Raw genomic sequence first — 13,176 nt, 5'->3', positions numbered from 1 at the left:
TAGGCAGACCAAGCTGGCCACCGTCCCACGCGGGGCGCTCAGGCTGGATCCCCGTTTTGGAGAAGTCAAAGTTCCTGCCCAAGGTCACACGGCAACCCTCGTCTGCAGAGCCGGGATTGGAACCCACCTCCTCTGACTCCCAACCCCAAGCCCTTCCCGCTGGGCCATGCTCGGCCGCGAGGAAAAGTCCCCCCCAACCACATCCTCAATAGCCCACCAGGGCAGCACTAATAATAATAATAATAATAGTAATAATAATAATGATGGTGTCTGTTTAGCACTTACTAAATGCAAAGCACTGTTCTAAGCGCTGGGGAGGATACAAGGCGATCAGGTGGTCCCACATGGGGCTTGCAGTGTTCATCTCCATTTTACAGATGGGAGTCACTGAGGCACAGAGAAGTGAAGTGACTTGCCCACAGTCACACAGCTGACAAGTGGCAGAGCTGGGATTCGAACCCATGACCTCTGACAGCCAAGCCCGGGCTCTTTCCACTGAGCCACACTGCTTCTCAGTAAGAGCAAAGAACCGTACTAAGCACTTGGGAGAGGACCACACAACAATAAACGGACACATTCCCGGCCCGCGACGAGCGACGATGACGTTCCCGCCCCGAACCGGCTCCGTGGGAGGGTGACCTTGCACCCAGACGGCCCCGCTCCACAGCAGATAGACGAGAAAGCACTAAAAACGGCATCAGGACTAAGAAACCCCGGTCCCCTGCCCTCTACTCTGCCCGGGCCTTTGTGGATGTGGGCACGGCAGCCCAGAACTCTCAGTTAACCCCTAAAAATGGGCAGCTGACATGGCCTTTTAGGAATCAATCTCCTTCGCCAACAAGCTCCCCAAACGGCCAACTCCGTTGTCATGTCAACTCAACCTTATGGAGACTCCTAAGCTTCTCCTCCAGACTGGAAGCTGCTAGTCGTGGTTCAGTGGAAAGAGCCCGGGCTTGGGAGTCAGAGGTCATGGGTTCGAATCCCGTCTCTGCCACTTGGCTGCTGTGTGACTGGGGGCAAGTCACTTCACTTCTCTGGGCCCCAGTTCCCTCATCTGTAAAATGGGGATGAAGACTGTGAGTCTCACGTGGGACAACCTGATTACCCTTTATCTACCCCAGCACTTAGAACAGTGCTCTGCACATAGTAAGCGCTTGACAAATACCAACATTAATTAAGTAGTGGGCGGGGAATGTGCCTACCAACTCTGTCACACTGCATTCTCCCAAGGGCTTAGCACAGTGGTCTGCACACAGTAAGCGCTCAAATCCCGCTGATGGAGGCTTACATGAAGCTCATTCTAGACTTCTCCGCAGAAGACACGAGCCTGGCTTTTGGGCAGCCCCTGCGCTGAACTTAACCCTTTTTTCCTTTCTCCCCATGGCCTGCAGATTTACAAAGAAATGAGCCAAGTTCTGTCTGTGATGACACTCCCGCTTTAAACTGCACCCAAGAAGCAAACGCTCAGGTACGGAAAACGGGCGAAACTAGAGGGATGTCCCAAAATATGCTTCTGAGTTATCCTGGTGGAATTTTGGACAGGTTTGCCAAGCTCCTGAGAAAGAAACAATCAACCCCGTCCATCTAACATTCTCCCGCATCCGTGTGTATGTTTCAAATTAGACCGTTCCTCTAGTTTTCCGGGAGTCATCACTTTTGGGGTATAGCAGGGTACTGCACGCCAACCTCTCGCAAACGGGCTGACGTTCAAAAACTTTTTAAAAATTAAATTACCGGAAGAAAAGTCTCCGCGCTTACGAAGTCCCCAAACGAAGGTCGTGCCGATACTTTGGAACATCGGCAGAGATTAGCTTCGATGATGTCGCTAACCCTCAGGATGGCTTTAATTTTCTTATCTTGCCACACCTAAACTATGATTTTCAGACCTCTGACAAAGAGCCCTCCATCCTATCAACACGCCCAACCCTTCCCTGGGTTCCCAAAGCCTGGGCCCCGATATTGTGTAGGAAAGAATTGGCATCTGAAGGGCATTAGTGGTGACAGGAAAAAAATACAACGCATCCCCAGTCCTATTAATGCTTTCTCTACTGCATTTACCCCTCGTCTAAACTCCACCTAATCCACAGTTATTAAGAAAGATCAGCGTTCACCTCTGCAAATAAACATGTTTGCCCGGTTCAGAGTCTAATCTTTAAAATTACATAACTAGCCATTTGAAAGGTATCTCCAAACATCAAAGTGCCCACGTTCATCTGATACACACATTTAAACCGCCTGGAAACTGTACACTTATGGGAACTAAAAGTCTTTTCTAAGACCTAGTTTATGAGCACCCTGGATTTCATTTTACTTTGAAACAACAATAATAAGAACGTTTATGGTATCTGTTGAGCACTTAAAAATCCCAGCACTTGTACTGAGCTCTGGGGTAGATACGAAATAATCGGGTTGGATTTAGCCCCCGTCCACAAGGGGCTTACGGTCTAAAAGTACGGAGGAGGGGTGTTCAATCCCCATTTTGCAGAGGGGAAACTGAGGCACAGAGAAGTCCTACGACCTGTCCAAGTTCACACAGCAAGCAAGCAGCAGAGCCTGCCGGGACGGAGCTCTTTCTACGAGGCCCAGCTGCTTTCAGTCAAAATGTTTTCTCCACTGTGTGATCACTCGATTCCAGCATCATCTTTTAATACGAAGGACAACTATGCAGATCAGCTGAACATGTAGTAGGGCAGAAAAAGATCCTTTGGAGGTTGGTGACATCACAAACGTGACAGGACTTTCTTCAAAGCTCTCTCCCTCTTTGTCACCGCACTGCCCTGGGTGTTTTTGACCCCTCGATACATTTACGTAAACTAGAATAATAATGCTGCGGTCACTGAAAACGACTACTCCAAGACTGATCCCTCTCACTTAAAAGTTAGAGGACACAAATATTTCATTCCGACGCATAGTTATATTCCTCTGCAGCACGTTAAGCTGTGGAAAAGAAGGATCCTATTCAAAGAGGAGTGCCGTCAGGGATTAGTTTTAAATAGAGACTCTCGCTCTCTCTCTCAGCAGTTATCTAACTGAATGACTGGAAGATTAGCTATAAAAAGTTGCCTTCATTTAGTCTGACAAAACCAGCTCTTGGATGAATCTGAATGGTGACTAAATTAACAACTTTGACTGTGAATCTGTGAATCATACTGCACAAGTCCAAATTCTTCTAACACATCCTGTTGACGACAAGAGCAGATTTACTACTATTTTAACTGTCTCATAAAGTACCGAGAAGCAAAAATTCCCATTCCGGACTAAAGCGCCTTCAGACGGTCCAGGTCACCGGGCCGGGGAAGGGAGTGACTCCTTTCATCTTAGAGTTCCAACTCCTCGGCCCAGTTCGATCTACGCTTACGATAACGATCTCATTTTAGGACGCTAGGGGGTTTAGCACTGATGAGAAGTGGAAGGGAATCAACCTCGACCGACTAAGGCAAAGGAAACGAAGGCAGGTTTGCGCATTCTGCTAAGAGTCCCACATAGGGGACTCTTAAAAGCAGCACGGCCTAGTGGAAAGAGCACCGGCCCGGGAGTCAGAGGCCCTGGGTGCTAATCTCGGCACCGCCAGTTGCTTGCCGGGTGATCTTGGGCAAGTCACTTCTCTTCTCTGGGCCTCAGTGACCTCGTCTGTAAAATGGGGATGGAGACTCTGAGCTCCATGTGGGACAGGGACCGATTTGCTTGGATCCACCCCGACGCTTAGTACGGTGCCTGGGTCAGAGTAAGGGCTTAACAGATACCATAATTGTTAATTATAATTAATAAACAGGTTGCTTCCCTTCCCTTCGCTGGTGCTTCCTTTTTGTTCTATCTCTCTCTCTCTCTCTCTCTCTTTTTGTTTTATTACCTTTAATTTGCGTGCACTCTAAGAGGCAGGGGCCAGGTTTATAATGTCCCTACTTCTCCAGAACCTGGTAGAGTGCAATACAAAAAACACTGAGGAAACAAATCACTTTGGATGACAATGGCAAGGAGGATGAGGACACTGTATCCTTTCCAAACGGGAGGTGAGTTTCTACTTTCTCTGATGGAACCTGCACTGGTAGCCCCCATCCTCCAGCAGTTCAAAGGCCTACCTTTCGACCGCAGACTTTGCGAGATGGCTTGCAACGCGAGAATCCCTCCGAGTGAGCCACCTACCTCTTCTTGCTTTGTGAAGAGATTAAGGCAGTCACTTAGAGCTGCACACGTCTCTCTGGAGGCCTCGGAGACGACTTCCACTTTCTGAAGAAACGAGGGAAGGATTTCTGCAAAGAAAAACAAGGTGGGATTTTTTGTAGCCGACAACCATTCCATCGTTTTCACGCATTTGCAAAAAAGTATGGTTCCTCAAAATTTCCTGGACATCCTAAGGAGCAGCGTGGCAGTGAGAAGCAGTGTGGCCTAGTGGATAGAGCATGGGTCTGAGAGTCAGGTGGTCATGGGTTCTAATCCTGGTTCCACCATGTGCGTGCTGCGTGACCTTGGGCAAGTCACTTCACTTCTCTGTGCCTCAGTTACCTCATCTGTAAAAAAAAAAAATGGGGATTAAGACTGTCAGCCCAGTGTGGGACAAGGACTGTGTCCAACCTGATTTGCTTGTATCTATCCCAGCGTTGCCCTCTCAGGGTGGCACCTGGAGAGTTTCCAGTCCTCTACCAGTCTCGGCTACGGGAGGGAGAGTCAAGCAGAGGCCTGTCCAAGCCATTCCTGGCTGGGCCAGTGGCTAGCGAGTGGAAGGCCATCTACTACAACTCAAAACTCCCCCGTGCTGGGCAGCAGCGGCACGGGAGAGAGTCGAGGGCGGAGGCTCGAGTTTACTGTGCGGAAGGAGGCAACAGTAAACCACTTCTGTACTTTTACTATGAAAACTCTAAGAACCACTACTGGAATGACTGCAGGCGGAGAGGGGGTATTCCGGGAAAGATGTGTCCGTGGTGTCGCTATGGGTTGGCAATGACTCGATGGCATAAGACCCCAGAGCTTAGTACAGTGGCCACAGACAATACCATTAAAAAAAAAATACATAGGCAACTGACCCTGAATTGACATGGACGTCAACAATGCCCGAAACATCAGCCTTCTTCACTTTGATCTTCCAATCTTCTCTAACTGGCCCCGAAAACTTCCTGTGGGAATCCCCTCACGGAAAATCTTAGCACTGCTCCACAAAAAAGTGTCCAGTTGAGAAGCTATAAGACGCATCTCTCTCACTGGGACACTGTCTTCTTAATAGTGACTGATGTGGGAGGAAAGAATGGAGTTGGGGAAGAAGAAGAGCCCAACTTCCTCTCATTGCTTATAATGCAGGATCACCTAAAACAATCCTCAAAGCCAAAGGCGGCCCAGGGCATGCTACCAAAAAATAACCAAACCCAAGGAGCAAGTAAATAGACTAATAATAATAATAATGGTATTTCTTAAGTGTGTACTATGTGCCAAGCACTGTTCTAAGTTCTGGGGTAGACACGAGGTTATCAGGTTGTCCCACGTGGGGCTCAGAGTCTTCATTCTCATTTTACAGAGGAGGTAACTGAGGTACAGAGAAGTGAAGTGACTTGTTCAGGGTCACACAGCAAACAAGTGGCGGCGGCAGGATTAGAACCCACGGCCTCTGACTCCCAAGCCCGGGCTCTTATCGCTAAGCTACGCCATTTCTCTAAATAAATACTTATGAGCCCAGCACTGAACTGAGCACTGGGTTAGATACAAGATAATTAGGGCAGGATATTCCGCCTTCTGGATACTTTTTCAGGTATCTGAATTACTTCTGAACCTTTGAAACGTTAAGTAGGTCAGAGAAGATCCTCTCCATCCAAAGTGCTGCTCTGCTGTTCCCGAGCACCGATCCAACCAGTGATCTCCTTCTTGCCAAATCCGACGGCTCCCACTCCATCCTCATCCTCCTCGACCTCTCAGCTGCCTTTGACACTGTCGACCATCCCCTTCCCCTGGATACGTTATCCAACCTCAGCTTCACGGACTCCGTCCTCTCCCAGTTCTCCTCTCAGCTCTCTGGCACTTCATTCTTGGTCTCCTTGGCGGGCTCCTCCTCCCCCTCCGACCCCCCAACTGTAGGGGTTCCTCAAGGGTCGGTTCTTGGTCCCCTTCTATTCTCCATCTACACTCCCTCCCTCGGAGAACTCATTCGTTCATTCCGTAGTACTCTGTATTCTGCAATGTACAATTCGGCAACAGATAGAGACAATCCCTGCCCAATGACGGGCTCACACAGCTTCAACTGTCATCTCTATGCGGATGACACCCAAATCTATATCTCCTCCCCTGTTCTCTGTCCAGGCTCACATGTCCTCCTGCATTCAGGACGTCTCGACTTGAATGTCCTCCTGCCACCTCCAACTCAACATGTCCAAGACGGAGCTCCCCATCTTCCCTCCGAAACCCTGTCCTCTCCCGAACTTTCCCGTCATTGTAGACGGCACCACCATCCCTCCTCTCTCACAAGCCCGTAACCACGGTGTCCTCCTTGACTCTGCGCTCTCATTCACCCCACACATCCGATCCATCACCAAATCCTGCCAGTCTCACCTTCACAACATCGCCAAGATCTCCTCTTTCCTCTCTGTCCAAACCGCTACCACATTAGTACAATCACTCATCCTGTCCCCACTGGATTACTGCATCAGCCTCCTTTCTGACCTCCCAACTTTCTGCCCGGATTATCTTTCTACAGAAATGTTCAGGGCATTTCACCCCCCTCCTCAAAAATCTCCAGCGGTTGCCAATCAACCTCCGTATCAAACACAAACTCACTATTGGCTTTAAAGCTCTCCATCACCTTGCCCCTTCTTACCTCACCTCCTTTCTCTCCTTCTACAGCCCAGCCCGCACACTGTGCCTCTCTGGTGCCGCAGAACTCTTCACCGTGCCTCCATCTCGCCTTTCCCGCTGACGACCCCTGGCCCACGCCCTCCCTCCTCAAATCCGCCATACAATCATTCTTCTCCCCTTCAAAACCCTACTGAAGGCTCACCTCCTCCAAGAGGCCTTCCCAGACTAAGCCCCCTTTTCCTCAGCTCCCCCTCCCTTCCACATCACCTCGACTTACTCCCTTTGACACCCCCGGCCCCACAGCACTTATGTATATACCTATAATTCTATTTATTTATACTGATGCCTGTTTACTTGTATTGATGTCTGTCTCCCCCGCTCTAGACTTTAAGCCCGTTGTGGACAGGGATTGTCTCTCTTCATTGCTGTACTGCACTTTCCAAGCGCTTAGTACAGGGTTCTGCACATAGTAAGTGCTCAATAAATACGACTGAATGAATGAATGGACGAATATAAGTGCTTACTATGTGTCAGGCACTGTTCTAAGCCCCTGTTCCACGTGGGGCTCAGAGTCTCAGTAGAAGGTATGATCGGGAAATGAGTCCCCCTTTTACAGATGACGAAACAGAGGCACGGAGAAGTTACATGACTCGCCCCAGCTCATTCACCAGGCCAGTGGTGGAGGCGGGATTAGAACCCAGGTTCTCTGCCCCCCAGGCCCGTGCCCTTTCCACTGGGTCACGTCACTAGATGTAGCAGGGCTGGGAGGAAATTTCCAAAATTTAATGGGGGGAGGGAGAACTGAAATAGATGAAGATTATGACACCCAAACACAGTCTATATTGACTTGACGCTTCCTCTGGGAAGCCAGGCACGGTGCCAAAGGAGCCATTTCCAATGAAGCGGTGTGGCCTAGTGGAAAGAACATGTGATGAGTCCGGGGATTGTGCCACTGCCTGCTGCATGACCTTGCACAAGTCTCTTCTCTGTAATTTGATTGATTTATTTATATTAATGTCGGTCTCCCCCTCTAGACTGTGAGCTCACTGTGGGCAGGAATGTGTTTGTTGTTATTTTGCATTCTCCCAAGCGCTTAGTACAGTGCTTTGCACACAGTAAGCGCTCAATAAATATGACTGAACTGCTCTGTACCTCAGTTTCCTCATCTGAACAATGGAGAGTCAATACCTTTTCTCCCTACCTCTTCGTTTGTGAGCCCCACGTGGGGCAAGGGACTGTGTCCGACCTGAATATCTTGCATCTACCCCACCGCTTAGGACAGCGCTTAGCACACATAGTAAGTGCTTACCAAATACCACAATTATTAGGATTAAATTTACTACTCTGAGAAGCAGCGTGGCTTAGTGGAAGGAGCCTGGGCTTGGGAGTCAGAGGTCATGGGTTCTAAACCCGGCTCTGACACTTGTCAGCTATGTGACTTTAGGCAAGTCACTTATCTTCTCTGTGCCTCACTTACCTCATCTGTAAAATGGGGATGAAGACTGGGACCCCCACGTGGGACAACCTGATAACCTTCTATCTATTCCAGTGCTTAGAACAGTGCTTGGCACATAGTATGCGCTTAACAAATACCATCATTATTATTATTGGTCTCTATGATTGTACACTGTGTGACAGTTCTCAGTTTGAACAAAACTGAGAACCCTAATTAGATTGCAGCAGCACAGCCTTGTGGAAAGAGCGTGGGCCTGTGAGTCGGAGGATCTGGGTTCTAATCCTTAAACCGCTTGTCTGCTGGGTGACTTTGGGCAAAACATCTAACTTCTCCGGGCTTCAGTTCCCTCATCTGTATAATGGAGAGTCAATACTTGTTCTCCCTCCTTCTTCATTCTCTGAACCCGATTTGAGACCTGATTATCTTGTATCTACCCCAACTCTCACTCCGAGGCTTGGCACAGATCAAGCACTTAACAAATACCACAGATAGGATTATGATCATTTTATCTGTTCCAAATACACTTTCACCTCTAAACATGTGGTGAGACCGAGCCCCTCGTGACTTAAACGGGAATGTCTGGATTACCATATTTGACAAGGCTGCCAAGAAAAACAAGCTTTCCTTTTAGCTCTAGTTTCCCCTACAGTGCTAAAAATTCTTGCCTGAGAAAACATTTCTGCCTAAATGAAATGTCTCCAGTAATCACCTGAAACTTTTCATTCTGAAGGAAAAGAGAGCTGAAACAGGCTTACCCCAGAGTTTCCTTCATGACTTGATGCACTTTTTTTTTTTAATAGGGCAGAAGAGAAAAATAGGTTCAATTCGAACCTAGCTGGCATTAAGAAGTCCATAGGCTCTTTCCTGCAATGACTCCTTTTACACGGAGAACGCAGATAGTGATTTTGTTCTTCACTCTATTTGGAAGATTTTCTATTTTCTCATGGGAAATGCCCTTAAGTAAGGTGAGAGACGTGCTGGAGAAATCTGCTCCTCTACGGCCGACCTGTTCCCTGGGTCTCAATCTCACCTACCTCACCACCCACCCTTTGCCCACCTATTGCCTTTGGCCTAGAACGCCCTCCCCCTTATTAAAATCCTTTCTCCTCCTAGAAGCCTTCCCTGACTAAGCCCTCATTTTCCCTACTCCCTCCTGCATCCACCTTGCCCCTGGGTCTGTAACCTTTAAGTACATTTATTCACCCCACCCCCAGCCCTACAATGCTTACCTAATAATAATAATTATTATGGTTTTGTTAAGCGCTTACTATGTGCCAGGCACTCTATTAGGCACTGGGGTGGATACAAGCAAATCAGGTTGGATGCAGTCCCTGTCCCATATGGGGCTCACAGTCTCAATCTCCATTTCACAGATGAGGTAACTGAGACACAGAGAAGTTGCCCTGAGAACTGAGACTTGCCCAAGGTCACAGAGCAGAGAAGTGGTGGATCTGGGATTAGAACCCAGGACCTTCTGACTCCCAGGCCCGTGCTCTATCTGCTACGCCATAATTAATTTCAATGCCTGTCACCCTCTCTAGATTGAAAGCTCCTTGTGGGCAGGAAACAAGCTTACCAACTCTGTTCTACTGTGCTCTCCCAGTTGCTTAGTACAGTGCTCTGCACACAATAAGCGCTCAATAAATACCATTGAATGATGGATTTTTTAATGCTATTTGTTAAGGGCTTACTATGTGCCAAGCTCTGTATTAAACACTGGGATAGACAGAGGCTAATCAGGTTGAACACAGTCCTTGTCCCACATGGTGGAAAGAGCCCAGGCTTGGGAGTCAGAGGTCATGGGTTCAAATCCAAGATCTGCCACTTGTCAGCTGTGTGACTTTGGGCAAGCCCCTGAACTTCTCTGTGCCTCAGTAACCTCATCTGTAAAATGGAGATTAAGACTGTGCGCCCCATTGTGGAACAACCTCATCACCTCATAGCCCGCCGCCCCCCCCCCCCCCCCCCCCAGAGCTTAGAACAGCGCTTGGCAAAAGTGCTAAAGAAATACCAGCATTATTACACAGGGCTCAGAGTCTCAATCCCCATTCTACAGATGAGGGAACTGAGGCCCAGAGAAGTCTATTTTGGATTCGCTTGTAACATCCGCATGGCAGGTGTCTCACTGGTAACATTCCTCAGTTCTGGCATTTAAAATATGAATGCTTGATAGGAATTCTCCGTATGGATCCATAGCAACGTTAAAGCAAAAAATCAGTGACGGTATTCACTGAGCCCTTACTGTGTGCCCAGGCCCAGATAAGTGAAGGTGACTTGCACAAGGTCACACACAGCAGACGTGGAGGAGCAGGGATTAGAACCCATGACCCTCTGACTTCCAGCCCGTGCTCTAGCCCCTACGCCACGTTGTGGTTGCTTTGCCCTCAAACACCCTTTGACGTGTGTTTCTGCCCCGCCCTCCTCACCCTTGGTGCCCCGTGGGGACGTGGCCGGCAGGGAGGGGAGGATGCGAGTGCCATTGGGCACCGGGCCAGCCCCCGGCACGCCCAGGGAGTCCTACGCACAGGGGCTCGCACATGCAGGTATAAAAGATGGCTGAAGAGAGACAGGTTTGGACGTTTGGACAACTCCTTTCTGGTTGACGCCAGGTCAGGTGGCCAACACAGCCCCCCAGGGACACGACGGGTCTCAGAGTTCATTGCCAAAGGAGACCAGGACAGTAAGCAGTAGCTCTCCCCGATGAAACCCTTTCATTCATTCATTCAATAGTATTTATTGAGCGCTTACTATGTGCAGAGCACTGTACTAAGCGCTTGAAATGAACAAGTCGGCAACAGATAGAGACAGTCCCTGCCGTTTGACGGGCTTACGGTCCAATCGGGGGAGACAGACAGACGAGAACGATGGCGATAAATAGAGTCGAGGGGAAGAACATCTTGTAAAAACAATGGCAACTAAATAGAATCAAGGCGATGTACAATTCATTAACAAAATAAATAGGGTAATGGAAATATATACAGTTGAGCGGACAAGTACAGTGCCGAGGGGATGGGAAGGGAGAGGGGGAGGAGCAGAGGGAAAGGGGGAAAAGAGGGTTTAGCTGTGGAGAGGTGAAGGGGGGTGGTAGAGGGAGTAGAGGGAGAAGAGGAGCTCAGTCTGGGAAGGCCTCTTGGAGGAGGTGAGTTTTAAGTAGGGTTTTGAAGAGGGGAAGAGAATCAGTTTGGCGGAGGTGAGGAGGGAGGGCGTTCCGGGACCGCGGGAGGACGTGGCCCGGGGGTCGACGGCGGGATGGGCGAGACCGAGGGACGGCGAGGAGGTGGGCGGCGGAGGAGTGGAGCGTGCGGGGTGGGCGGTAGAAAGAGAGAAGGGAGGAGAGGTAGGAAGGGGCAAGGTGACGGAGAGCCTCGAAGCCTAGAGTGAGGAGTTTTTGTTTGGAACGGAGGTTGATAGGCAACCACTGGAGTTGTTTAAGAAGGGGAGTGACATGCCCAGATAGTTTCTGCAGGAAGATGAGCCGGGCAGCGGAATGAAGAATAGACCGGAGCGGGGCGAGAGAGGAGGAAGGGAGGTCAGAGGGAAGGCTGACACAGTAGTCTAGCCGGGATATAACGAGAGCCTGTAGCAGTAAGGTAGCTGTTTGGGTGGAGAGGAAAGGGCAGAAAACCCTCTTTCCCCCAGCTCCCTTCCGTCTCATCTCCACGCTTTGGTCTGTCACCTTATCTCACTTGCTGTTCGCACCGCTCCCAACCCCACGGCACTTCTGTGCCTCTTTAAATGATATACTCTAAATTATTCATATTAATGTCTCCCTCCCCCACAAGACTGTAAGCTCGTTGCGGACAGGGAACGCGTCTGCTAATTCTGCTGTATCGTCCTCTCTCAAGTGCTTAATGCAGTGTTCTGCACCTAATAAGCGTTCAATAAATACGTTTGATCGATTGCTAGTGAGTCACCACAGCCATCAGTTGCCGGAAGAACTGGGGGCATAGGGGAGGTGAAGCGTGGCGGCGACGTCTCGTTCGTTCGTTCATATTTATTAAGCGCTTACCGGGTGCAGAAGGCTGTATTGAGCGCTTGTGCTGTACCACCCGCAGCTCTACCGGCCCAGGTGAGGAGAGGGCCAGCGCAGACTTCCCCAACAGGGCTTCCTCTATATCCTCCTTCTTGTCTGCCTGGGCCCACTGAGGCTTCACTGCTTCGACAGCGAGGCCTAGTGGATAGAGCCCGGGCCTGAGAGTCACAGGGTCATGGCTTCTAATCCCTGCTCTGCCACTCGTCTGCTGGGTGACCTCGGGCGAGTCATTTTCACTTCTCTGGGCCTCGGTTACCTCCTCTGGAAAACGCAGGTTGAGACTGTGAGCTCCACGTGGGACAGGCATTGCGTCCAACCCCATTTGCTTGGATCCACCCCAGGGCTTAGTACAGTGTCTGGCACACGGTAAGCGCTTACCTACCATCATTCTGTCATCCTAATCGAAGGCATTCTTATCGGCTAGATCATCCCGGGAGATTGACTTTAAAGCAGTCCACTACCTTGTCCCCTCCTACCTCACCTCGCTACTCTCCTTCTACCACCCAGCCCACACACTTCACTCCTTTAAGGCTAACCTCACTGTGCCTCAATTTTGCCTATCTCGCCACCAGACCCTAGCCCACGTCCTACCTCTGGCCTGGAATGCTCTCCCCTCCTCAGATCCCACGGATAATTACTCTCCCCATCAAAGCCTTAGCACATCTCCTCCAAGAGGCCTTTCTGGAAAGCCCCTCCTTTCCACTTCCCCGACTCCCTTCTGCATCACCCTGACTTGCTCCTTTTGTTCTTCCCCATCCCGGGCCCACACCACTTCTGTCCAGATCTCTTTTTATTTATTTCTTTTGATGTCTGTCTCCCCTTCTAGACTGTAAACTTGTTGAGGGCAAGGAAAGTGTCTGTTTATTGTTATAATGTACTTGTCCAAGCGCTGAGTGTGGTACTCTGCACACAG

General features: G+C 49.7%; 1 protein-coding gene across 2 annotated transcripts in view; it reads right to left on the bottom strand.

Annotated features, from left to right (window-relative positions):
* Positions 1-13,176, bottom strand: part of OSBPL1A (oxysterol binding protein like 1A) — a 140,402-nt gene that overhangs the window by 87,626 nt on the left and 39,600 nt on the right. For both annotated transcript variants that reach the window (XM_029068555.2, XM_029068556.2), the window contains exon 14: positions 4,144-4,250. In XM_029068555.2, the coding sequence (XP_028924388.1) occupies positions 4,144-4,250 (107 nt within the window). The remainder of the gene's footprint in view (positions 1-4,143; positions 4,251-13,176) is intronic.

This window comes from Ornithorhynchus anatinus, chromosome 7 (assembly GCF_004115215.2).
Source record: "Ornithorhynchus anatinus isolate Pmale09 chromosome 7, mOrnAna1.pri.v4, whole genome shotgun sequence".
NCBI lineage: Eukaryota > Metazoa > Chordata > Mammalia > Monotremata > Ornithorhynchidae > Ornithorhynchus > Ornithorhynchus anatinus.
Note: the sequence above shows the minus strand (reverse complement) of the source record. Positions and strands in the feature narration are given on the sequence as shown.